The sequence below is a fragment of the Macaca mulatta genome, chromosome 6 (assembly GCF_049350105.2).
Source record: "Macaca mulatta isolate MMU2019108-1 chromosome 6, T2T-MMU8v2.0, whole genome shotgun sequence".
NCBI classification, from domain to species: domain Eukaryota; kingdom Metazoa; phylum Chordata; class Mammalia; order Primates; family Cercopithecidae; genus Macaca; species Macaca mulatta.
In genome coordinates, this window is record NC_133411.1 from 141,007,297 (window position 1) to 141,032,370 (window position 25,074).

A 25,074-nucleotide genomic window follows, 5' to 3' on the forward strand; every position below is an offset into this window, starting at 1 on the left:
CCGGACTCATTATCCATGATTGATTTCTTTCTCTTGCACAGAATAATCCTCAGCATTGTTTGCTGGCCATCCATTGTGACCTTCGAGATGCTATGTTCTATTAACCATTTCCCTAACTCCCAGGGAGTCAGGCCCTCTTAACCATCATTCTAATCTTGCCACTCAGACAACTGAGCCCATCAGACTTGTGAGGTTTTAGGTGCTATGACTTGGCCTCTATTATTTCGGAGTCCTATCACCCCTACTGCTATCAGTGAGCCCAGTTCTGTGACATCTCCTGTCAGTGCTGGCCTATTTTGGCCACCATTTTAGTTCTTGGTGATACTGGTGCCCTTCTTTCCAACATATTCCTTGTTTGGTATCTTCTTGGCCCTCAGGCAAATATTCTGAATTTGCTTAGTATATTTATTCCTGCATACCCATGTCCTTCATAGTCTGCCACAGTCATTCTGGCTACCTTCAGTTAATATGGGCCATCCTCTTTCCACGCTTCTAGGAGCCATCCTAACGATGTATTTGCACCATCTCTTGGGGTCTTGCCACAGTTTTAAATACTTTATCCTGGAAGAATGTTCCCATATCCATAAACTCTTTTGTTCAAATTTCTGTTCCACCCCCTTGGTCCAGAATCCAGTCCTGTGCATACTCTCCAAGCTCCCGCTAGTACCTTCTGGATAGGAACAGAATTTCCTTTGAGGTATAGTCCTTTTCTACATTATCAAGTTCAGCATGTCTGGCCAGGTTGGGTTTTGACTTAACCCTAGTTATTGGCCTAGCACAAAGAGGTAACATGGGAGCAAATCCCGGAGGAATGAGAGAACATGTCTTGCAGGACAGAAGTCTCTGCATTTTCTTTTTAAAGTAAGAAGCAAATTCTAGCTCTTAATAGAGATGAGTAGGTTACTTCTCCAGGTCCAGAGTGTTTAGTGAAATCTGAGGATTCAAGATATTCAGGTGCAACAGAGGTCCTCCTCCCATGTGTCAGGGTTTCATTCTTCCCCAACCAGGGCTCTGCCTTTGGTGTAGGAGACCTGCCTTGGTTGGGAATATAACCTTCTTTGAAGCTTAACTACTTTGACAAAAGTATGGGTCTGATTCTCTGCTTTTTCTTCTTTTCTACAGATGCACCAAAGAGGCCTATGGCTTTCACGCTTATGTTTTCATTGCCAATTAATCACTCTAAGCTCTTCATTATCTTTTACTGAAAGTTAGTCAACCTTAGCAATTCTATTGTCCTTGAAGTGGCTAATTCCCCCATATTTCTCAAACACCTGAGGCACTGCACCATCTAATGCATTCTTTTCCAACATGGGTAAAAGTTTTAACAATTGCACTATTACCATGGGCCAAAAGCCATCTGCTTCACCTGCCACCTGTGAAGGGAGTCCTCATTGGCAGCCAACAGTGGGTGATCCAGCTCCAAAATCACATCTTAGCATCTCATTTTTTTTCTATCACTCCTAAAGCCAGATGCCGTAGATTAGGTTCTATAGGAAACAGACTGAGTAGGTATGAGCATGCAGGACCTTTATTAGGAAAAGCTCTTGGGGTCAACATCAGTGGAAATGAGGACTGAAACAGGAATAGGCAAAAGGAGAAGTGGAGCTACCATGCAGTTCCAGTCGAGGTTCCAGCTGAGACCAGGAGAGTTCACCTGTGATGATCCTTCAGAGTTTTCCTAAGAAGGAGAGGGAGCCAAGCCTTTATACCTTCATATTTATCAGTTGGTAGATGTGGGCTCCCTGCAGAAGCAGGTGTGACCTTACACAAGGCAATTATGTTTTAGCGGCAGGCCAAAATACGGCTACAGCTGGGGCTGTCTTCTGGCAGCTCTCCCACCAGCTGGTGAAATAAATCTTTCATTCATAAAGCGGGGGGGCGGGGGGGAAAGGGGGCTGAGCTGTGTATCACGGCATCCACAAGACCACCTTAAAAAGCCTGTACAAATCTTGTCCCTGGGCAGATGGGTCAGAGCCTGACGCTCACAAACCACGCTCCCCGCCGCAACCCCAGCAACTGGGGTTCTGTTGCTTTCCTACTGCAACATATAAGCCCAAGGAAGAGCCTCACTCTGTCATTCTCAGGTACTCAACTCCTCAGGAGAAATGGTTACAGGGTCCCTCTCCCCATCTAATAGTGAGTACTCACTGTATCTCAGCCACCAGGTATCAGAGACACCTGTCAGGCAGCTTTTGTCCCGAGCAGTAGTGAGCAGACTCAGTACCATCTGTGTTGGGGCGGCTATAGCTTCTTTGTCAGTCTATGAAAGGAGGAGGAGTCGTTTGCCAGGTGGCAAAGGGGCAGAGAAAAACATGCTTGTGATGGGATGCCTTAAAGAAAGCCCTTCAACCAAGCCAGGTGACCTGGTAAGAGGTGTGGCGGGGATAGGCTGAAGCTAGATCAAAGAATTCTGAACCTAGTAGCTCGCATTTAGGATGGCTCCATAATCGTGGAGTTTCTCCCCAAAGAGGGGCATGCAGAAACATGTCTGGGAACACTACTAGTCTGAGGTGTTGTTTGCAGGGTGGCAGGTTAAGAAAAGGTAGGGACCCTTGTTGGAGGGTGCAGACGTTGATTTGGCCTTTAGACCACAAGTTTGAGACCTGTAGGGTAGCCAAAGAGAGAAGGACCAAGCCCCAAGGAACTTGGAAACCTAGAAGATGGGCAGAGGAGGAGACAGCTGTGTGAGAGGCTTGTAAGAACTGGTCACAGAGGAGAAAGAGAAACAGGAGCAGTGGCATCATAGAAGCCATGAAAGATACAGAAGTCAGAAAATACCAATCCTGGAGGAAGCAGGCTGGTGCGGGGGTGAAGTGACATTTGTTGGCAGGGGCCTTGGGGCAGGCCTGTGGAGGATAGTGAAATGGAACAGTCCTGGCTGTTCAGGTGGCTAGGGGCTGGGACCTTTGGACAAGCTGTATATTAAGCAGGTTTCAGGGGAAGCCTCCCCTTCTGAGTGTTCCCCATGGCCTTGCTAGTGCAGGATGGACAGGAACTGTACTCAGGTCCAGTGACAGCTCATGCCTGGATTTTCCCAAGGGGGCGGATCCAACCAGTCCATCAGTCCATTCTGGCAGCTTAAAGCTCCTCTCAGACAGGGTGACATCCAACTGTTTCAAGGGCTTTCCAGTGGGCTGCACTTGTTCTGTCCCACAGGATCTATAGGGAAACCCCAGCTCTGGGCAAACAGACCCCCACCCCCTGACTAAGGCCTCCAGAATCTGGGCCAGAGGCCAGGGTGGGGCAAGACACTGAGTCAGGACAGCGGTTTTCTGGCTTCCTTAGTTTGTGTCCACAGACATCCTCACTATCCTAGGAGATGACCCCAGCAGGAATGGGGAGCTAAAGCCTGAAGAGTCACTGAAATGACTTACATAATTTCCTTAATGCTCACCACGATCATGTGAGAGACAGAACATGACCCCTTTCACAGACGCATCACTGAAGCTGTGAGCAGAGAAATGACCTGTGGCATTTCAGACAGTGGCAGAGACAACACATAAACCAAAGTCTCTGAGACTCCTCAGGTGCCCTTCCATCACTCTTCCTGCTACTTGGCATCAACCAGCTGGGATGAGACACTGAAAGGGATGCCAGGTCTTTGTTATGTTGCATCCGAATGCTAGCTAGCCCCTGCCAGCCCATCCACCACACCCGGGCTGCCTCTCATATCTAGTATCTCAGCCCTCCAGACCCTCACTCCTCCTTGAGACTCTAGCCCTCAGTTCCTCCCCGACTCTTTACAATCACCAGTGTGGAGGAACCCATTGTACCAATGAAGAGTCTAAAACACAGAGGAGCACAGGAGCTGGGGCAGAGAGCACATGGATATGACACCTGCCCTATGGCAGCTGCCCTAGTGTCCATGAATGGCAGAGAAGAGGGACAGTAGCCCTGTGTCTCAACCACCACAGTGAGGACAAGGGTGAGGCTGCTGGGGCAGTCCCAGTTCCAGGGCCTTTGGAGGGGATCTCCTCTCCTCGCTCTCCACAGGAAGCATGTGGTGCTGGCCAGCCAGCCACAGAGGTCTGGGCATCCCCAGGGAGCAGCACAGAGGTACCCAGCAGCCCCCACCCTCCACCCTCCGGCTCTCTTCCCACCTCTATCACGCTGGCAGCCACACTTCTTATCTCCAGGACTTGGCTTCCTGCTGCTTTTAAAGAGACACGTGGCCTACTGGCTGGCATCCACTAGGCCAAGAGGCCTTGCCCCATAACTCCTGGGTTTATGGCAGGCTCATGCTTTGCTCACCGCAAGGAGAGGCGCTCCTCTCCACTCAGCGCTCAAGTCAGCATGAGGACTGCTTGACAGCCCCGTGACTGGCAATGTGAGCTCTTCTTAAGAATGGATTCGTTCATTCATTCAGTAAATACTTTTTGAGTACCAGTTTACCATGTTATCAGGCACTGTCCTGGGCATTAGGACCAAGCGAGACAAATTGTCTGCCCTCTTGATGCTTCCAAGGTAGTAAAGAAGACAGTAAAGCAGTAAATAAAAGAATGCTCAAGATAATGTCAGTGGATACAATAACATAAAATACAGAGTGGAATAACAGGCATTGGAGACTTCAAGAGATGGGAGGGAGTGAGGGTTAAAAAATTACCTATTGGGTACGATGTTCACTATTCAGGTGATGGCTACACTGAAAGCCCAGACTTCACCACTACACAATATATCCATGTAACAAAACCGCACTTGTGCCCTTTAAACCTATTTTTAAAATAAAAATAAAATAAATAGAACATGTGATAATGGCATGGAAGATTTTAGATGGTCGATGGGAGCCTTTCTGAGAAGGCGACATTTGGCTGAGACCTGACTGACAAGAAGAAGCTGGATTTATGTTTTTAAAGGATCCCTTAGGCTATTGTGCTGGCCAAAAGTCAGTAAGGGGATCAGTGAGGTTTTTATATTTGCTTTGCCAGAGTTGATGGCCTGAACTGGAGAGTGAGGGTAAAAAGGAGGAGAAGTGGTCAAGGAAGGGCTCACAAAGGAATAGAGGACAGAGGCTGGGGCACAGGAGGCTGGCTGGGTTCAGTGTTCAAGGTCTTGGCAGGTGGAGGCTTTTCAACACTTCTACACTCTGCTCCTCAGTTGGCCTAGGTACTTGGCCCCTGTCAAATGCCCTGGGACAGGGCCAGAATTATCCAGAAGGAAGTGGGAACAGACCGCAAGGGAGCCCTGGGGCCAGGTCTAGCTGGGTTCTGTCCTCACTTGCAGGGAACTCTGACCCTGACCATAAAAAACAGTGAACTTGACATGCAGCAAGTGCCCTTCCACCTGGTGCTCTTGTATCTTGAACTGACAGAACTTTGACAGGTAGATGCCATAGCAGCTGCTTGTTGACTGCCTGGCACTCAGCACTTTGACCTGGTGGTCATAATCCAAGCTGATACCCAGATGATGCCCACTAAAGTTGTAGCCCATTGGTCATAATGTGCCCAAGCTGGAATCCTCCTGGTCTGCAGCATCTTTTGAGCTCCTGGCCATGGGGAGGGCAGAGAGGAGTGTTTGAACAGTGGTAGTGGTGCAGAGCCGAGGGAAGGCGGCTGCCAGGAGGAGAGATAGTCAGTTGTCATCAGATGTCCACTATTCACCCCCTGCTCACCACCAAAGAGAGCTCTCCTCTCCACTCAGCATCCAAGACACAAATATACCAAAGCAGAGGGCTAGGGATGCCAAGGTGAAGGGGGAAGAAATGGAAGCAAGGACAGCTGAAGCATAAATGGGAATATCAGGGAAGAGTCAAGGGCCTTGTGTGAGCATTCAGTGTTGGGGCAGAAATGGTCCATTAAAGTCACTCCAATCAGCAAATCTCAGTGGCGTGGGGCAGGGTGGATGTCTGTGACACATCCAGCAATACCCCCATCATGATTTGGTACCTGGTAGTGGAACCCCAATGGTCAGAGAGTATGAGAATTATGCCATTTTCAAATTGAGCTGCCCTGGACTCTAAGACTGAGTCCAGGAAAATGTAGTTGAATCAGGATGATACTAGGCTTCCAATATAGAAGACATCATGGCTGAAAGGCAGGTACTCAAATGTTCTGCTTCTGCACAATTTTATAGCTTTTTTGAGAGACCATTCGGGAACCTGGTCTGTCTCTTGAACTGTTTTACAGGCTACTGAAGCCAGTGTATTTGAGATTCACATGCAAATATCCACACTGGCAGGGGCCATGCATCAAATCTCCAGGATTTAAACAGAATAAAGATGAGATTCCTGTTCTCATATATGCCAGTTCTACAGGAGGCCTGCAAGCAGAACTTCTGTACCTAAAGATTTTGTTATCCTGAAGCTGTCAAAGATGTCTCATGTTTACCTGAGCCCTCACTCACCACCAACCAGTGTATAGAGCAGGGGTGTCCAATCTTTTGGCTTCCCCATATGTGTCTTGGGCCACACATAAAATACACTAATGATAGCTGATGAGCTTAAAAGAAAAAAAAAAGTCTCATAATAGTTTTAAGAAAGTTTACGAATTTGTGCTGGGCCACATTCAAAGCTGTCCTGGGCCGCACGTGGCCCACAGGCCATGGATTGGACAAGCTTGAGAGGGATACTACAAACCTTGAGTTGTTCTTGTGTTTCTACCTGGAGAGAAGGCTTTCTCAGACAGTGAGCAAATGACTAAGAGTGTGCACGGCTCTGGGTCTGAGCGGTCACCAACCTCAGCTGAAGAGGGGAGTTTGGGCACTTCTAAGGAATCTATTTTGCTAGGCTTCACTATCTTATGCACCCTGCCTTGGGCTGTCCATCATGGTGGCAGCACAGTCAGGTGGCCCCTCAGATGAAGCAATGTAACCACTGAAAACACACAAATCTTACTCGGACATTTCAGAGACATCTTTACAAACTAGCCTACTGTCCTAAGAAGGATTTCTGTTTACTGTTAAAAATTCATACAAGTAAACAGCATCGCATATCCAAAGATGGCCCTTGGGTAGCATCCTTCCAGGTACCTCGATTTTCTCATCCATAAAGGCAAGTATATCCAACTATTCCCTGTATGAAAATGCTTCTACTATACAGACTATAACCCTTTTTGTTTTGTTCATTTAAAAATTGTGGTGTGCCACATACCAACAATATTATTCAGAATCAAATGATTCAAATAGCTAAGATAAAGTTGTGACCTAATGTTAAGTCAGCCTACTATCTTTTATAACAAAAGTGTAGTTTTGAAGAAACTCCTTCCTTTCTTGAACTACTGACAATGGTTAACATTTACTAACAATAGTTAACCATTCTCAATCATTTACTAAGTTCCAGGCGCAATGCTACTAAGCACTTTTGCATGTACTCACTCACTTAATTCATATAACAAGCCTCTCTGAACCTTTGTTCTTCATCTATAAAATGGGACTAACAGTACCTACCTCACAGGTAAGTAATTTTTCAACAGTCCCATAACAATCTGGGGGTGGGGGGTCAAGGGGTGATACGGATGTGGGTGTGTGTGTCTGCAGAACCAAACTGTTCTGCTGAAGAGATCATGCCTCTTGCTCATCTGACACCAGCAGGGTGACTGATATGGAAACAGTGAGCACAAAGATGGAGGCTGTCTGGGCGCCACAGTGCCCCGATGCAGAAACTCATCATCACACCAGTGTGTCAACATCACTGAGAAACCTTTGACAAATCTAAAGACCCTGTTAGCAACAGTGAAAGTGTCCTGAAGAGTGAGAAAACCACAGGGAGGAGGCTGTCTTGGCATCTGATTGGCACATTATTTCTACGGAAAGGCAATTAGTCAAATTGGTCTGGAGACCCCAACTGTTCATGCTTCACCACCTCTTTGAGAAAGGAAAAGGGAAAGTGACATTTACGAAGAGCTAACTAGGTGCTAGTGCTAAGGCCTATCATATATTATCGTATTTAACCCTCACTACAGCCTGTGAAGTTTAATTATCCCATTTTATGTGCACTAAAGTGAACTCCTAATCTTCCCCTCCATGCCTGCCCCACCTATAGTCTTCTTGTCTCAGTTGATATCAAATTCTTCTTTCCAGCTGCTCAGAGAAAAACCCTTGGAGTCATCCTTGACTCTGACCTCTCTCTCATACTCAACATCTAATCCATCAGCAAATGCTGATGATTCTTCTTCCAAAATAGGTCCAGAATCCAACATTTCTCATTTCTCCGCACTTCCACTGAATCCATGATGATTCCAGCCACTATTATCTTCTAGAATATACTTCAGTGGAAGCCTAGCTAACTTCTCTGCTTCTACCTGTTCCCTGCTCTATAATCTATTCTCAACTCAGCAGCCAGAGTGATCCTGTTACACTCCAGTCAGATCACACCCTCTGTTCAAAACCCTCTCGGAGTTCTGTGTTTTACCAGAGAAAAGCCATAGTTCCCACAGTGGCCTACAAGGTCCGCATCATCTTCCCCTTTATCTTTCCATCCCTCTCTTTTCCCCTGTGACCCTCCCCGCTCACTCATTCTGCTCCAGTCACACTTGCCTCCACATTGCTCCTTGAAAACACCAGCCTCAGAGCCTTTGCACTGGCTCTTCCCTGTGCCTAAAAGGGGCTAACGCCTTCAACACCTTCAAGTCTTTGCTCAGATGTTACTTTCTCAGAGATCTGCCATGTCCATATTGTTTAAGATTGCAGCCCCTTCTGCCACCACTCCAAGCACCATTTATCTTGCTCTGTTTTTCCCCATAGCACTTACCATCTTCTAACCTGTTAACAGCTTTGTTGTTTATTTTGTACCTCCCATGCTGTGATACACATTTCTGAAGGTGGAACACTTACCTATTTCCTCTACTGATCACTCCCAAGTACCTAAACTAGTACCTGGCACATGGAAGCTGCTCAGGAATTTATGTTGAGTGAATGAGTGAGTGAGTGCGTGAGTAAATGAATGAATCTGACAGGGGCAAATTCAAAGTTACCAAACTGTCCAAGGTCTGGCAACTAGCAGGAAGGAGGAAGCGGCAGGAACAGGAGTCAGGTGTCTCCCACTCCAGAGGTCTGGCTATTTTCACCAAATACCTCTCAGGAAGAATGAGGCAGAGGATCCAAAAGCAATGTGACTGTGGAACTTTTGCCTGAGTGACAGTCAGAGGACTCTTTTGGGGTTGGTGCCCATTCAGGGCTAGTCCTTCCTCCAGCTGCACCTGCATCCTCAGCTGGATTCAACGCACAGTGGCCAGCCTGAGCACTGGCCCTGAGTCACCCAGAAAGGTATCAGTTGTGGTCAGCACTGTTGATTAAGGTGGGTGGGGAAGTATGAGAAACCCCTGAAAAGGATGTCTAACAAAGAAGGTTTCACTAATGTCTGGAGTTTGCCCATCTGTGTTATTTAAGAGGCATTTCCCCATGAACTCAGACTTCCACTTCTCTGAGGGCAGAGTAGTCACCTCACCTATACCCAGTTGTCCTCTCAATTTCTTGTTTGTGGTTTGTACACAAACCATCATTCACCTGCCAAACCTTCCTCTAAACCTGCCCTGAATGCAATGCCTGCTCATTCCACTCCCACTTCCTCATGTGTGGCAAGGCATCTTCTTCCTGAATTCTCTATACTGAGATGACGGTTATACCCTAAGAAGGCAGTTACACCCTGAGAAGACAGTATACCCTGAGAAGGCAGTCTAAGGCTTTGAGGCTGAGTTATTTCTCAACCCTCTCTGACCACATCAGCATCAGGTACCTGGGGAGGGTAGGTGGGTGATTACCTACTTCTGTGACTTCACAGGCATGAAGGGCCCTTACAGACTTCCAAACACTTGGGTCATTGGGCCAATCCCTGGCTCCTCCAGAATGAAGGCAGCATGCAGGTCTTTGGAAAAAAGGCCTTTGTTCAAATAAACAAACCAACAAATAATTAGAAACAACAAACATTCCTAATGCCACCTAATTGCCACCAACTGGCAAGCAAAGCATGGACTGCCCCCAAGGCTTTGGTGGCAGGGCCCAGGGGCAGGCTCTCCTCGCTCCTCAGTCTGGCAGTGCTCCGCTAATTCCAACAGCAGGTAGACTCCTCAGAGGCACCCTGTCGAGCCCAGGAGCTGGGGTGAGACACTCCAGGAGTTTGGGAGAAGGGGCCCACCAGGTGAGATTCCTACAGAGAGATGGGCTGCACCTAATTCTTCCTTCCTAAGGGAAGCCCACCCTGGGAATCCAGGTGTGAATGCCACACAGGCTGACAAAGCCCCATCTTTCTAATGGGCAAGGAGCTCTGAGTCCTGTGTGGTTTCCTGAAAATGCTTCATGAACTACTTCCATTAATATATTCCTTCATCTTAAGATTTTTTAAATGAAATGAAACTGCCCTAGAAAGTTACAGACTGGGTCCCTCACCATTATTGATACCTTGGAGTATATGGGTCTTCCCTTGAGTAGATTTTCTGGGAGCTATTCTACCTTCGTCCCTTTGTTGAGATCTTACAGGATTTCTTGCCCCAGTTAAATCTCCTGGGGTGGGCAAAGTGTTCAAGAAGCTGGAATGGGGCTGTGGGGCTCCACAAACAAGGCAGGCACCCGGAGGGCCCACCATCAGTACTCAGGGCCTCCCTGGCTTCTGACCTGCAGTTGGGGAGGCAGGGCTGCAGTGCTGGAGGGGCATCTCTGAGCCTCCTGCAGCACAGCGGCCAGGGACTGGGGGCAGCGATCACTTTGGTGACTAATAACCTAATCATGGAAAATTACAACTTCCTGAGCTAGGTGTATCAGAGGTGGCCACAAAACTCTTTATGATGTGGCCAAAAATTCCTCCTACCACCACAGCCCTTGAAAATAGGTCAAAGACACCTTCTATGGAACTCTCAAAACAGGGCTTAGCTCACACCATCTACCTCTATGTCATTGTGCTGCAAACACTGGAGGTTTCATGAGAATGCTCTTCTCTTCTGTGGTCTGAGTTCAGTCTTGGCTCTGAGCTAGTCATCCATCCTGTCCTACTTGTCTTCCACAAGGGACTGACTGGTCATAAAGGCCATGAAGGCGTCTGCTGTGTGTCCCTGGAAATGTCCGTCGACAGCCTCTCCAGGCAGAAGTGTTTCTTCTTGTGTACCAACCAAGACCTATAGGCCTGGCTTCATCTCCCAAGCTACACCTCAACACAAAGCAGAGCAAGGGGTGGACTAAGAACTGGCAGAGACTTATACTTGGCTTTCCAGAGGTCCCAGTTTGTGGTAGGGGTTCATGAGGCTGGCTGCTGTCTAGATGAGACCTGCAGAGTGAGCTCTTCTCCCTGAATGCTGGGCATCCCGTCAGTACTACGGGGCAGGGTCAGCTCCTCGCCTGGCTGTCTCCAATGCTACCTGAGTGAAGCTATGTAACCCTGGGACATCTCTCTTAGCATGCTGAGATTTGGCTGCTTCTTTGATCATGGGAACAGCATTCTCTGGTATAGGGGGTGCTGTGGAAGCCCTAGGGAATGGGATAGCAGATTAAAATGGCCTTTGAAGACCCTTGCAGAGGTGACCAGGGAGGCCCAACCTTCTATTTCTTGTGCTCAGGCCTTGGCAGAGACAGAAACCACTAGGCTCCAAGGTCCCCAACCAGTGGGACCTCAACACCAGGAGGACAGAACTCTCAGAGTTCTGTGCCTACTCCTCAGTTTCTTTTGTGTCTGCTGCTATCAGGAGTCCTAATCTACAGGGCTCAATTAGGATGGGATCCTTAGTGTGGCATCTGGGTCAGAAAGCCGCCCCTTCTAAGAGGCTCAGGACAGAGCTGACTGGGAGAAGAGGCCCCACCTAAGTGTCTGCCACCCGAGATTATACTTTTCTTGGCCCAGAAGCCTCATCTGACCTCTGGCCCAGGCCTCAGCCTGGGTTCTAAGGGTGGACATCTCTGTCCTAACAAGATCCTTGGGAGCCTCGAGGCAATTCTCTTCCAGGGATAAGAGGTCCTGTGTCTGCTTGGCCTAGAGTCAGGCCTGAGCTGAGTCACAGGACTCTGCCTGGTGTTCAAGGCCAAAAACGATGACTTACACATTCTGAAATCCAGGGAAAATCAGCACTGGCTTTCTACTCAAGAGCCCTGCCCAGCCAGGCATGAGCTCACCCAGCTAGACAGTGAAAAGGACAGTGGGAAACTGCCTATCCCCTGTAGGCAAGAGGAGCAGGGGGCTGAGCCTTGAGCCTGAAACCAACCCTGAAAGATTGTTTAAAAACCCCATATCAACTCATCTAAAATTAGCTTTCAGCATCTAAATCACTTCCTGTTACAGAAACCATAGGCCTGATGCTTCAGTCATCACCCTGCCTGCCTCTAGGGGTGGGGTAGGTGAGGTAGGAGTGCTGCACACAAAAAACAGTGACAATCCAAAAGTGACACAGCAGTCAGGAACCCATTTTCCCCCCGCAGCAGAAAGGATGGCTAAGCAGGACCCTATAATGGTGTTGTTGTGGGGACCAGAGCCAACATGAACATGCATGTGCATGCATGCAAATATGCACACATATGCACATTCCCCTGCACGCACACTGTACACACAGGCCAGAGATTTCTCCACTGCCACAGAGAGACTGCCACATGGACAGCCCAAGCACGTTTCCATTGTGCCCCTTCTGAGCACAGGACTCACCAAGAGAGGACGGCAAGTGTCTGGCCTGCTTGGAGCATCTGCATCTGTTTCCACTTCTCCTGCAGCCCTGGTTACTTTATGCCTAATTGGCTGTGAGCGAGGTTAGCCCAGCACTTGGCACTTGGCTCTCACTCATTGTTTCAGCCAACATTGCCAAGTGTTTCCTGTGTGCAGAAAACCAGGCGGTGGCCGGATTGAGGATGTGGAGTAAGTCAGAGGCCATCCCTGTACACCAACAACTGAAGTTGAAGGAACCATCTGAATCTCTAAACCAGACATGTCCAATCTTTTGGTTTCCCTGGGCCACATTGGAAGACTTGTCTTGGGCCACACATAAAATTCACTAACACTAACGATAGCTGATGAGCCAAAAAAAAAAAAAGAAAAAAAACAAAACTCTCATAATATTTTAAGAAAGTTTACCAATTTACCAATTTATGTTGGGTCACATTCAAAGCTGTGCTGGGTAGTATCCAGCCTGTGAGTCATGGGTTGGACAAGCTTGCCTAAACCTTCCAGAGAGCTCTGTTCTTCCTACTGCCTCAAGCTAAGCCCTGACCCAAACCTGAGACCTGGATTGAAGGATGCCAGCATCTGTGCACAGATAAACTGCAGCAGCAGAAGGAAGACACTGATCATTTGTCACAACTTGGCGAGTCATAAATAGTGCCATCTAAACCATGAGACAAACTGGGGGTATACCTGGAAACCAGGTATCCCCCCTCAAGGGCATGGGCTTTTGTATTATAGGTCTGCTGCTATTCTCCCAGTACCCTCAACGGCACATGTCACATAGAAGAGTCTCAGTAAATACCTGGTGGGTGACAGAATGGAGGTGGGTGATTCTGTTGATGAGCAGCCTGGCACCGATGAGCATGGAGTATCTGCCAGGATGGTGCTATGTCTATGTCCATCCACTGTATGGTTACAAGACCTCAGGGTACCTGGGATCCCTCAGTCCTCACAGACCAGCTCCCAACCTGGGCACAAAAGACAATGTATGTTGAGTGTTGTTTCTGACATGAGACTACTGGGACAGTAGGTGCCTGCCTGCTCCAGTAGGAGGGATCCCACTACTCTGTCACTGGATGGCCTTGGTTGCAGTGGTTTCCTCACCAAAGCACAATGACCCTTCAGTGGCGTCACCTTCAGCAAGTTAAAGGCCTGGCCTGAAATAGGCGTCTTCTATAAGAAAGACAGAGTTGTGTCCATTATGCCTCTCTTGCTGCTTCCTGGTAAAGGGACCCAGGCATCCCTGGGTGACTGGAATGCCTGGTGACCACTTCCATCCACCCCCATTAGCTGCTGCTAAGGTACACATGAAGTGTCTTAGGTTCCCAGAAAGAGAACCCCTGTTGAACAGTAACAAGCTCCAGCACGGGGTGCTAATGATTTATCTGCCTTCACATTTGAGTGTGCTTTCTTGGAAGTGATGGAGAATCTTCAGCCTGAAGATGTGGAGGCGCATGGAGAGTCCTGAGCTCCCCACGGGCTGCTTAGGTGTAACTAAGAAGGGAGCTGTGAGCATATCTGGCTGCCCAGCTCCCACAGCAAGCGGGGTCCACCAGTATTGACATGGCTCTTATCTGAGTGATAAGCTGGACCAACAAAGCCAGGGCTCTGCCCACAAAGCTAAACTAGTATGGGGACTTGGCACTTGTCCCTGTCAGGTGAGTGGTAAGCACTTTCACATAGACTAGACATATTTTCCCAAGGCCTGCTTTAAGTCAGGCCTTATCTGGGCACTGAGGATACAATTAGGAAGAAGATAAAAGTCTGTCTCTCAACAATGGCATATTCCACTGAGGGAGACAGGTAACTATAATACCATATTGCAAGCACAAAACTAGAGAGGTGTTAGAAAAATACAGACATGGTGCTCTGGGTGCACAGAGAAGGAACATGCCACCCAGCCTGGAGGCTAGGCACGGTTTTGGTGAAAATTTTTACTGAGGTAGAACTCAGTAGGACTAAGACACTACCAAATTGAATTAAAAGAATAACAGATCATGATCAAGCAGGGTCGTTCCCAGGAATGCAAATCTGATTATGGAAAATCTACCAATGTACTTCTCCACAATAATGGGTTAATCAAAATATGATCATCTCAACAGAAACATCCATTTATGAGAAAAATTCTTTGTCTACTAGGACTACTGGGGAGCATCCTTAACAAGATCAAGAATTATACCAGAAACCGGCTGGGTGCAGTGGCTCACGCCTATAATCCCAGCACTTTGGGAGACAGGCAGATCACTTGAGGTCTGGAGTTCGAGACCAGCCTGGCCAACATGGTGAAACCCCATCTCTACTAAAAATACCAAAAAAAAAAAAAAAAAAAAAATTAGCCGGGCATGGGAGTGTGTGCCTATAATCTCAGCTACTCTGGAGGCTGAGGCACAAGAATTGCTTGAACCTGGGAGGTGGAGGTTTCAATGAGACAAGATTGCACCACTGCACTACAGCCTGGACGACAAACTGAGACTCTGTCTCAAAAAAAAAAAATTAAAAAAATAAATAAATAAATAAAAAAGCTGGGTGCAGTGGTTCTCACCTATATAATCCCTGAACTTTGGGAGGCAAGGCGGGTGGATCACTTGAGGTCAGGAGTTCGAGACCAGCTTGGCCAACACGGGGAAACACCATCTGTACTAAAAATACAAAAATTAGCCAGATGTCATTGCAGGTGCCTATTATCCCAGCTACTCAGGAGGCTGAAGCAGGAGAATAGCTTGAACCCTGGAGGTGGAGGTTGCAGTGAGCCAAGATTGCACCACCGCACTCCAGCCTGGGTGATAGAGCAAGACCCCATCTCAAAAAAAAAAAAAAGAAAGAAAAGAAAAGAATTATACCAGTAACCTATAGTAAATATATTTAATAGTAAAACAGAAGAAATTCCATTAAGTCAAGAACAAGATGATATCTGTTATCAGTGCTAATAAAGTCTGACTATTGAAGTTCCAGCACATGCATCAACGTGAGAAAAATTGATGTAGGAATTGAAAAAACCTCAGATAAACTTATTTTGAAATAAATGATGATGATTATCATTATTACTGAATACTTTATGTTCAATGCTTTACTTATCTTAAATCATTTAATCCTCACAACTGGCTTGTAAGGTAGGTATTAGCATTAAACTCATTTTTACAGGGGAAGAAATTAAGTAATAGAGATGTTGAGGTGCTTGGTTATAAGTTACAGAGCCAGAATTTAAATCCAAGCAGTATGACTTCAGAGTATGTGCTCTTAATCACTATCCTGACGATATGAGACTCTACACAGAAAATCCAAGAGTTAAGATGAACAAACAAAAATTCAGCAGCTTTCTCAAATATCACAAAATCAATTCTCCCCAATCAGCCTATAAATTATATCCTAATTCTATAAAAATCAAAATCCCTGTAGAACTTCTCATAAAGCCTGACAAATTGATTCTAAAATCCATATGGAAGAATATATCAGATCATTTTGAAGAAAAATGATGGTAGAAGATTTGCCCTATATTATACCAAAATATAAAGCAATAGGAATCAAAACAGAGTGGTGCTGGTATTGCGATAAATGAATAAATCTATAGGCCAGAATGAAGAGTCCAGAAACAGACTCACATATTTATAGGTTTATGGAGTAACACAAAGTCTAGGTTCAGGAATAGGTGAGAATGTTAACTTGGTTAGTAACAAGTAACAAGGATACTTTTACTTTGGCTTATTCCTAAGGCAGTTAACAATTAAAAGTACAAAGGATGTTCCTGAGATGAAGGTGCATGTGGGGGCTGCAGCTCCCCACTGCCTTTCTTGCTTTCTCACAAAGGCATCCCCCAAGTTCAATGCTCTTGGCAGCCTGCATAAAATGAGATGTCCCTCATGTCAGAGGAGTCCAGATTTAAGCACTCACTGCCCTTTACAGTCCTTCCTGTGTGAGCACCAGAAACAGCTTACACTACCAAAGAAAGCAAGAACTCTGCTTTTCAGTGAGTCACATTACGTAGGTCTAATATGTAAATCCCAGGCCTTAAAAAGTCTTGTTGCCAGTATCTTGGGCAATCGTTCTTTAACTAGTTGTACAGTTTGGGAGTTTACAGTTCATGTTTACTCTGGGTCTTTGAGGAAGCAGGCCTGGCCAGGGTCCAACACAACTGGCATTTCATGTCAGTATGAAACGAAGAACCTTTCAATAAACAGCACTGAGGCAACTGTTATTAAATTAGTTAGGAACACTTTCAGATTTAAGTAAGAGAAAACACAACTCAAACTGGTTTAAACAATAAGGAAAGGTAAAGGTATAGAAAGAGATCTGGAAGGATATACAACTAGCTGAGAATTGTGGTTACTTGTAGAAGCTGGAGTAGGGGAAGGGGATCAGGGCAGCCAAAGGGCAGTCACTTTATTTAACTTTACAATTTTACAATCTTAAGACTAAATAACTTTCTTTTTATTTTTTTAAAAAAAAGGATGTACTCTTCTTGTAAGATTTGACAAAACAGTGTATTCATGTATCATTGGGGTGCTTAAAAAACAAAACAAATTTTTACAGGATCATTAGAAGTCAGCCAAGCAAAGACCAAAGGAGGCTGCCCCCTGTGCAGGAGGCCCTGCTGACCATGGGTGACCTAGCTCCAGATGCCTCTGCTCTCCTGTATATCTCTGCCTAGGCCTCCCTGCCATACTGGTGGGCCTTCCTGGCTCCTCAGGGTGGGAGAATGGGTCTCTCACCTGCACCACAGCTAAAGGCCTACAATTATGGGACAGGAAGCAGGTACAAGGTACTAGAGAGCCACAGGGCTAGATGATAAGGGTTCCTCTGTTGAAATAAGTTCAAAGACAGAAAAGAAGGAAGGCCATGGAAGGTCAAGCATTCAGAGTTTGTATGCCTATCCCCCTGTACTCCCCTCTCTCCTCTCAGCCATACGCCCACTTCCCGAGGCTGTTTGCCCAGACTTTGAGAGACTGTCCCTTAGCTCACCTTGGGTCTGGGGCACTGGCTAGAACAAGGGCAGGACTAGAGAAAGAAGAATGATCTGGAATAGTATCAGGGTCAGAAAAAGGGGTGTGCAGAAGTCAAAACAGAATAGGAGCTGGGAAAGGGCCAGGGGTCTGCATCAGGAGCAGAGGTTCTGTTCACATCCATAGGTAGTAGTGGCAGATGAAACCACTGCCTACCTCTTTCTCCAGCATACAGCAAAATGTGTTTTACCCACAGGGAGAGCTACCTTAAATCCCATTTCATTTAGCCAAGTCAGAGAGGAAAAAGCCTGCCCACCAGGCCAGGGCAAAGTAACTCACTCTTTCCACTGGAGAAGTTCCAATGGAACTCAAGGCACAGGGCAGAGCCCTCCCAAGGCATGGTCCAGAGGCTGGGCCAAGATGGCTAGGGGTGCTGCTGCTACATCTGCAGGAAATGTAATTCTGGGGGTGGTGTGGTTAAGAAAAAACCCTCTGGTTTTGATAGATCCACTTGTAAGTTTACCAAGAAAGTTCAGACCAAAGCATCACCCTCACCTTCCTCCACCCACTCTGCAATGACTTCAGAGAAGAATTATGAGAACTAAAGTGCTCCATCCCAAGAAAAAGAAGGACTTCCTTTGAGGTTAAGGTATAAAATAACAAATACTACTGCACCTAAGACGGCCTTTCCAATGCGAGACTTCCCACTCCTACCTTTACAGACTCAGCAGGAACTGGGAAGAAGGTGAGAACATAATTAGGGTCTTAAAAGGAATAGATAAGAAAAGTTTTCTTTGCATCCTTTTATAGCTGAGTAACCTGTCATTAACCGAGATAGCTGCAGAAATGGGTTTGTTTTCTTATTTATGCCAGGCCCAAGGGGCACAATTTGAAAGGGAGGGACTTCTCTGCAAAATAATGTAAGGTACTCGCTTTATTATTGTTGGTAGATAACGGAGCAATTAGGAAAATGCTTTTCCTTCTCCTTGTAAATTTAGAATATCCAGTCTGTAAGATTTAATGTGTGTGTGTGTGTGCATGTGCACATACATGTGCACGTGTGCCTGATCTAACAGTTACCAGATGGCCAACTGGAATAATGAAGAAGTTATACTTTCTGTAGTGGCAACAGGGACGTGATAGGAATGTGCCTTGGAGTACCTACATCTACCTTGATAGTCCTGCTGGAATTTGGCAGTATTACTCTAGATTAGCATTATCCAATAGAACTTTCTGTGGTGATCAGAATGTTGTACATCCGCACTGTCCAATATAGAAGCTACTAGCACATGTGGCTATTGAACACCTGAAATATGGTTACAGCAACTGAGAGTTTTAAATTTCTAATTTTATTTAATTTTAATTAATTGGCCATATTTAATTAAATAGCCATATATGGCTAATGGCTACTGTACTGAACAACACAGTTCTAGATTAATTGCTCTGTTTGGGGCAGGGTTTACTGAAGGGTAGGAGAGGTTGTGTAGTGGAATTTGGTAGGAGAAAACACTACTATGAGAAACAAAACCCTCATGACAGATGAAGCTAAGAGCAAGCACCATGGCAACATAAAACACATTTGGCACCTCAAGTCTTCTCAAGAATCTGCTCACACACGAAAATCTTGTACAAGTGATATTTTCAGAAAAGCCCAAGGAAAGGTGCTATATTAGTGAAACTGAGTTATATGAAGTCTAGCAAACAGAATAACAGAACAGTGTGATCCAGCTGTTAGCTGGATAAAACCTTCATTTTTACTCCCATTACTGAGAAGCCCCACTTTGGCAAGTGGCCAAAGGAAACTACGGTTGGAACCATAGTGCACAGTTTTGAAATTTGACTTACCTGTTTTCCATAGACAGGGACCCAGGAAGAAAGAGTGATGAGTTGAAAGAGGCCTCAACTTTCTAACCATGCTGGAAAGTGCTCCCAAGAAGCAGAGAAAGTCATGACATTAAGAAAAACTGAATCCATTAATATGTACTATACATTGAGGTCTGCAGCTGCAGTGTGTCCACCATTTCAAGATAAACTAATCTACTGTAAGGACCATTGCTAAAAAAGAAAATGAAATTAATGAAGCCATCTCTGCAACTATATCACCAGGTGCAAAAACCTTGCATTTTTGTGTGTGTGAAATACCTTTTTATCTCATATTGAAATTGCAGCTTTATGTGGGTAGAGGATTGCTAAAAGAAAGGTATAACTGTAGACCCTACTGTGACTTGAGAAAAAGCACAGTCATTGTATGATAACATAAACCAAAAGGAAGGTGAAGAGGCCAGGTGTACTGGCTCATGACTGTAATCCCAACACTTTGGGAGGCCGAAGCGGGCTGATCACCTGAGGTCAGGAGGGAGTTTGAGACCTGCCTGACTAACATGGTGAAGCCCCATCTCTACTAAAAATACAAAAATTAGCTTAGTGTGGTGGCACATGCCTGTAATCCCAGGTATTCAGGAGGCTGAGGCACAAGAATCACTTGAACCCAGGAGGTGCAAGTTGCAGTGGGCCGAGATCACACCACTGCACTCCAGCCTGGGAGACAGAGCAAGATTCTGTCTTAAATAAATAAATAGGAAGGTGAAGGATCTAAAGCTGAAAAATGTAATGCCAGCAAAGGATGGTTTGATAATTTTAGAAAGAGGTTTGGCCTTAAAAATATCAAGGTAATAGGAGAAGCAGTTTCTGCTGACCAAAAGCAGGAGATGGGTTCCCAGATAGCATTAAGAAAATCATTAAGGAGAAAGGATACCTGCCTCAACAGGTTTTTAATACAGACAAAAATGCCCTATTCTGGGAAAAAAAAAAAAATTGTCACAAAGGATATTTATTAGTAAGGAACAGAAACAAGCACTAGCATTGCCCTTATCTATAAAGCTGCTAACTCCCAGTCCTTGCAGGGAAAAGTTATATACCAACTGCCAGTCTCTCAGCTGTACAAGAAGGCCTGGATGATGAAAATCCTTTTTCTGTATTGGTTCCATCAATGCTTTGTCCCTGAGATCAGGAAGTACCCGGTGAGTAAGGGAATGCCTTTAAAAGTTTTTTTGATGTTTGATAATGCCCCTGGCTACCCAGAACCCCACGAGTTCAACACTGAAGGCATCAAAGTAGTCTACTTAGCCCCAAACATAGTCTCTATTTCAGGCATCCAGGATGCAGAATTCCCCTTTGGAAAATTCTAATATATCTGCCATATCTGACATGCTAGCCAGGTTCAGACTGCAGTAGCCACTAGTAAGTAAACTGTCTGGTGCTGACCTTGTTACTGCTTTGAGGATGGTAGTAATCAGGAGGCTGATCCAGAATGGGGGAAGGGAAGAAATAGAGAAAAGGCAAGCTGGGAGCAGTGGCTCATGCATGTAATACCAGTGCTTTGGGAGGCTGAGGCAGGAGGATCACTTTAGGCCAGGAGTTTGAGACCAGGTTGGGTGACACAGCGAGACCTTATCTCTACAAGAAAAAACTTTTAATAATTAGCCAGGCATGGTGATATGTACCTGTAGTCCTAACTACTTGGGAGGCTGGGTAGGAAAGACTGCTCGAGCCCAGGAGTTTGAGGCTATAGTGAGCTATGATCACACCACTGCACTCCAGCCTAGGTGAGAGTAAGACCACATTGACAGGGCGAGGGGGTGGGGGAAGGCAGATGGGGTGAAGGCAGAAAAAGACAAAAGGAGACATCTTGCATCAATGGAGCTTTTTAAATAAATTTTTTAACAGCCCTTGTCCTAATACAGAATAGAACTTCTTGAAGCACTTCTAACTATAGTTCTTCCTGACTCAAAGGCTTCCAATACCTTCCTGTAGCCACAACGTAAAGGCCCAAATCCCAAGCTTAGCAATCAAGATGAATGCTCACTGGGCCAGGACCTACGTACTCTACGCCCTGTATGCCTTTTCCACCTCAAATGAACCCTTTTACTTCTCCCACACATGTCATGCTGATTAGGGCCTCTACATCATCTTTATCAGTTACTCCCACTCTCTAGTCCACTCAAACCACATCCTTCCTTTTTCCAACCACTTCTTCAAGATGTAGATAACATTGTCCCTTTTTGAAAGCCTTCCCCAACTATCCAATTTGGAGGAAAGCCCTCCCTTCTTTCAGTATATGTAGATTTCTTCAGAAATCTTTGGTTATTATTTAACTCTTCAAATGGCTAATATCCCCCACTAGATGAAGCCCCTTGTAGGAAGGGCTGTGCTTTTATTATCCCTGTATTTCCCATAGCACCTAGGATAGAGGCATACAGCAATCAGTCAGTATACTTTGATTCATTTCAAGAAATGCATTCTGAGTACCAACTCTGTATCAGAAACCATGCTAAGTGTTCCTGCCTGGGATCATACAGATAACTGAGAGGTGGCTCTAGTTTATAAATACATTCATTTCACCTTCAGACATAGCCAGGCCAGTCTCCATTTCCTCTGACTGTCCAAGGTTGGAGAACCTCCTTTTGATGACAGACAATTCTTTATATCAGGCCCGACTCTTGCCTTTATCACAACTCCCACTCCCACGCCACTTGCTTGAGATGTGCAGGGTCACAGATGTCAGCAATATAACAGTCAACAACTCATACAAGGTAATCGCCCTTACTGAGTAAAAGAATAAACAATCAAGAATATTTCAGATATTGATAAATACTTTGAAGAAAAAATAAAACATAAGGATGACTTAGTGATGGAATGGCTACTTTAGGTGTCAGGGAAGGATTCTCTGAAGAGGTGACAAGTGTACTTAGTCTTCAACGAAAAAAAAGCATTCATCATGAAAAAGAGCCTTCTAGGTACAGGAACTAGCTACCGCAAAGGCCCTGAGGGAAATGTATAGCATAGTTAAGGAAGAGAAATAAGGTCAGTATGTCTAGAGCACAGTGAGTAAAGAGGAGAGCAGTAGGAGATGAGGTTGGATAAGTATGCTGGGGGCTGCTTATACATATATACGTAAGGCATGATAAGAAGCATAAGTATGAGGGAAGTCGTGAGAGAGCTTTTGGCTGGAAAACATTCCCTTTGGCTGCTGGGTGAACAATAAATTGTTGTAGGGTAAAAGATGAGGCAAGAACACCAAGTAGGAACCTATTTCAGTAGTCTAGAAAATGGATCACAGTAAATGTGGACTTGGGTTTTAGCAGTGGATATAGACACAAGGAAATGGATTAAAATAGATGGGGAAAAATACATAAAATAAGCAATCAGAAGCAATAATAGATAATGAAATCAGAGGGTTATTTTGCTATGATAATACAGAATGAAGACAAACATTCATAACAATTTCTAGGCTGAATAACAGTTTACAAAATAACTAAAACAACAAGAAATAAAGAAAATTCAAGAAAAAACTGATAAAACAATAATAATGAACATCATTAACATATTTCTTTCATCAAGACAGAGAAATTGACTATTATTAATAATTAATAAACTTGACTTAGAAACATTAAACACTATAGCACATAAACATTGGATATACATTATGCTTAATAAGTCATAAAAACAACCTCAACAAATTTCTCAAAGCAGAAGTTTTATTGCCCATATTCTTTGACCACAATGACATAAGAACAGAAATATTTTCTTTTACAAAAATCTCAATCACCTTAAAAGTTTTTAAAGTCACTAAATAACTTTGGGTCAAAGAAGAAATCAAAATTGCAAATAAATAAAAGCAAACATCAATTGGCATTGTATACAGTAGAACATATGAAATAGATATAGTAAAATAGAGAGAGTTGGCAAGATGGCCAAATAGGAACAACTCCAGTCTGCAGCTCCCAGCGAAATCAATACAGAAGGCGGGTGATTTCTGCATTTCCAACTGAGGTACCCAGTTCATCTCACTGGGACTGGTTGGACCGTGGGTGCAGCCCACAGAAGGTAAGCAGAAGCAGGTGGGGCATCGCCTCACCCAGGAAGCGCAAGGGGTCAAGGAATTATCTCCCCTACCCAAGGGAAGCTGTGAGGAACTGTGCCATGAGGAACGGTGCACTCTGGCCCAGATACTGCACTTTTCCCACGGTCTTCGCAACCCACAGACCAGGAGATTCCCTCCAGTGCCTACGCCACCAGGGTTCTGGGTTTCAAGCACAAAACTGGGCAGCCGTTCAGGAGACACTGAGCTAGCTGCAGGACTTTTTTTTTCCATACCCCAGTGGCACCTGGAATGCCAGTGAGACAAAACTGGTCACTCCCCTGGAAAGGGGGCTGAAGCCAGGGACCCAAGTGGTCAGGCTTCGTGGGTCTCACCTCCACAGAGCCCAGCAAGCTAAGATCCACTGCCTTGAAATTCTCACTGCCAGCACAGTAGTCTGAGGTCAACTTGGGATGCTCGAGCTTGGTGGGGGGAGGGGCGTCCACCACTGCTGAGGCTTGAGTAGGTGGTTTTACCCTCACAATGTAAACAAAGCCACCTGGAAGTTCAAACTGGGTGGAGCCCTCCACAGCTCAGCAAGGCCGCTGTGGCCAGACTGCCTCTCTACCTTCCCTCTCTGGGCAAGGCACCTCTGAAAAAAAGGCAGCAGCTCCAATCAGGGGCTTACAGATAAAACCCCCATCTCCCTGGGACAGAGAACCTGGAGGAAGGGGCGGCTGTGCGTACAGCTTCATCAGACTTAAATGTCCCTGCCTGACAGCTCTGAAAAGCGCAGATCTCCCAGCACAGCATTCGAGCTTTGCTAAGGGTCAGACTGCCTCCTCAAGTGGGGCCCTGACCTCCATGTATCTTGACTGGGAAAAACCTCCCAGTAGGGCCCAACAGACACTTCATATAGGAGAGCTCTGGCTGGCATCTCTGGCAGGTGCCCTTCTGGGATGAAGCTTCCAGAGGAAGGAAGAGGCAGCAATCTTTGCTGTTCTGCAGCCTCCACCGGTGATACCCAAGCAAACAGGGTCTGGAATGGACTTCCAGAAAACGACAGCAGACCTGCAGCAGAGGGCCCTGACTGTTAGAAGGAAAACTAACAGAGACCCCATCTGAAGGTCACCTACATCAAAGATTGAAAGGTAGATAAATCCACGAAGAGGGGGAGAAACCAGCGCAAAACCGCTGAAAATTCCAAAAACCAAAACACCTCTTCTCCTCCAAAGGATCACAACTTCTCGCCAGCAAGAGAATAAAACTGGACAGAGAATGAGTTTGATGAATTGACAAAAATAGGCTTCAGAAGGTGGGTAATAACAAACTCATCTGAGCTAAAGGAGCATGTTCTAACCCAATGCAAGGAAGCTAAGGACCTTGAAAAAAAGTTAGACGAATTGCTGACTAGAATAACCAGTTTAGAGAAGAACATAACGTGACAGAGCGGAAAAACACCGCACAGGAACTTCATGAAGCATACACAAGTATCACTAGCTGAATCGATCAAGCAGAAGAAAGGATATCAGAGACTGAAGATCAACTTAATGAAATAAAGTAAGAAGACAAGATCAGAGAAAAAAGAATAAAAAGGAACGAACAAAGCCTACAAGAAATATGGGACTATGTGAAAAGACCAAACCTACATCTGATTGGTGTACCTGAAAGTGATGGGGGAGAATAGAATCAAGTTGGAAAACACTCTTCAGGAT

At 45.6% G+C, this 25,074-nt stretch overlaps 1 protein-coding gene across 4 annotated transcripts in view; it reads right to left on the reverse strand.

Annotated features, from left to right (window-relative positions):
• ACSL6 (acyl-CoA synthetase long chain family member 6) overlaps positions 1-25,074 on the reverse strand; it is a 218,147-nt gene that overhangs the window by 131,949 nt on the left and 61,124 nt on the right. For 3 of the 4 annotated variants that reach the window (XM_078005145.1, XM_078005147.1, XM_078005155.1), the window contains exon 2: positions 13,365-13,530. In XM_078005145.1, the coding sequence (XP_077861271.1) occupies positions 13,365-13,464 (100 nt within the window). In that variant the 5' untranslated portion in view covers positions 13,465-13,530. Of the gene's footprint in view, positions 1-13,364; positions 13,531-15,104; positions 15,202-25,074 lie in introns of all 4 variants that reach the window. The other variant, XM_078005146.1, reaches the window with a different exon arrangement.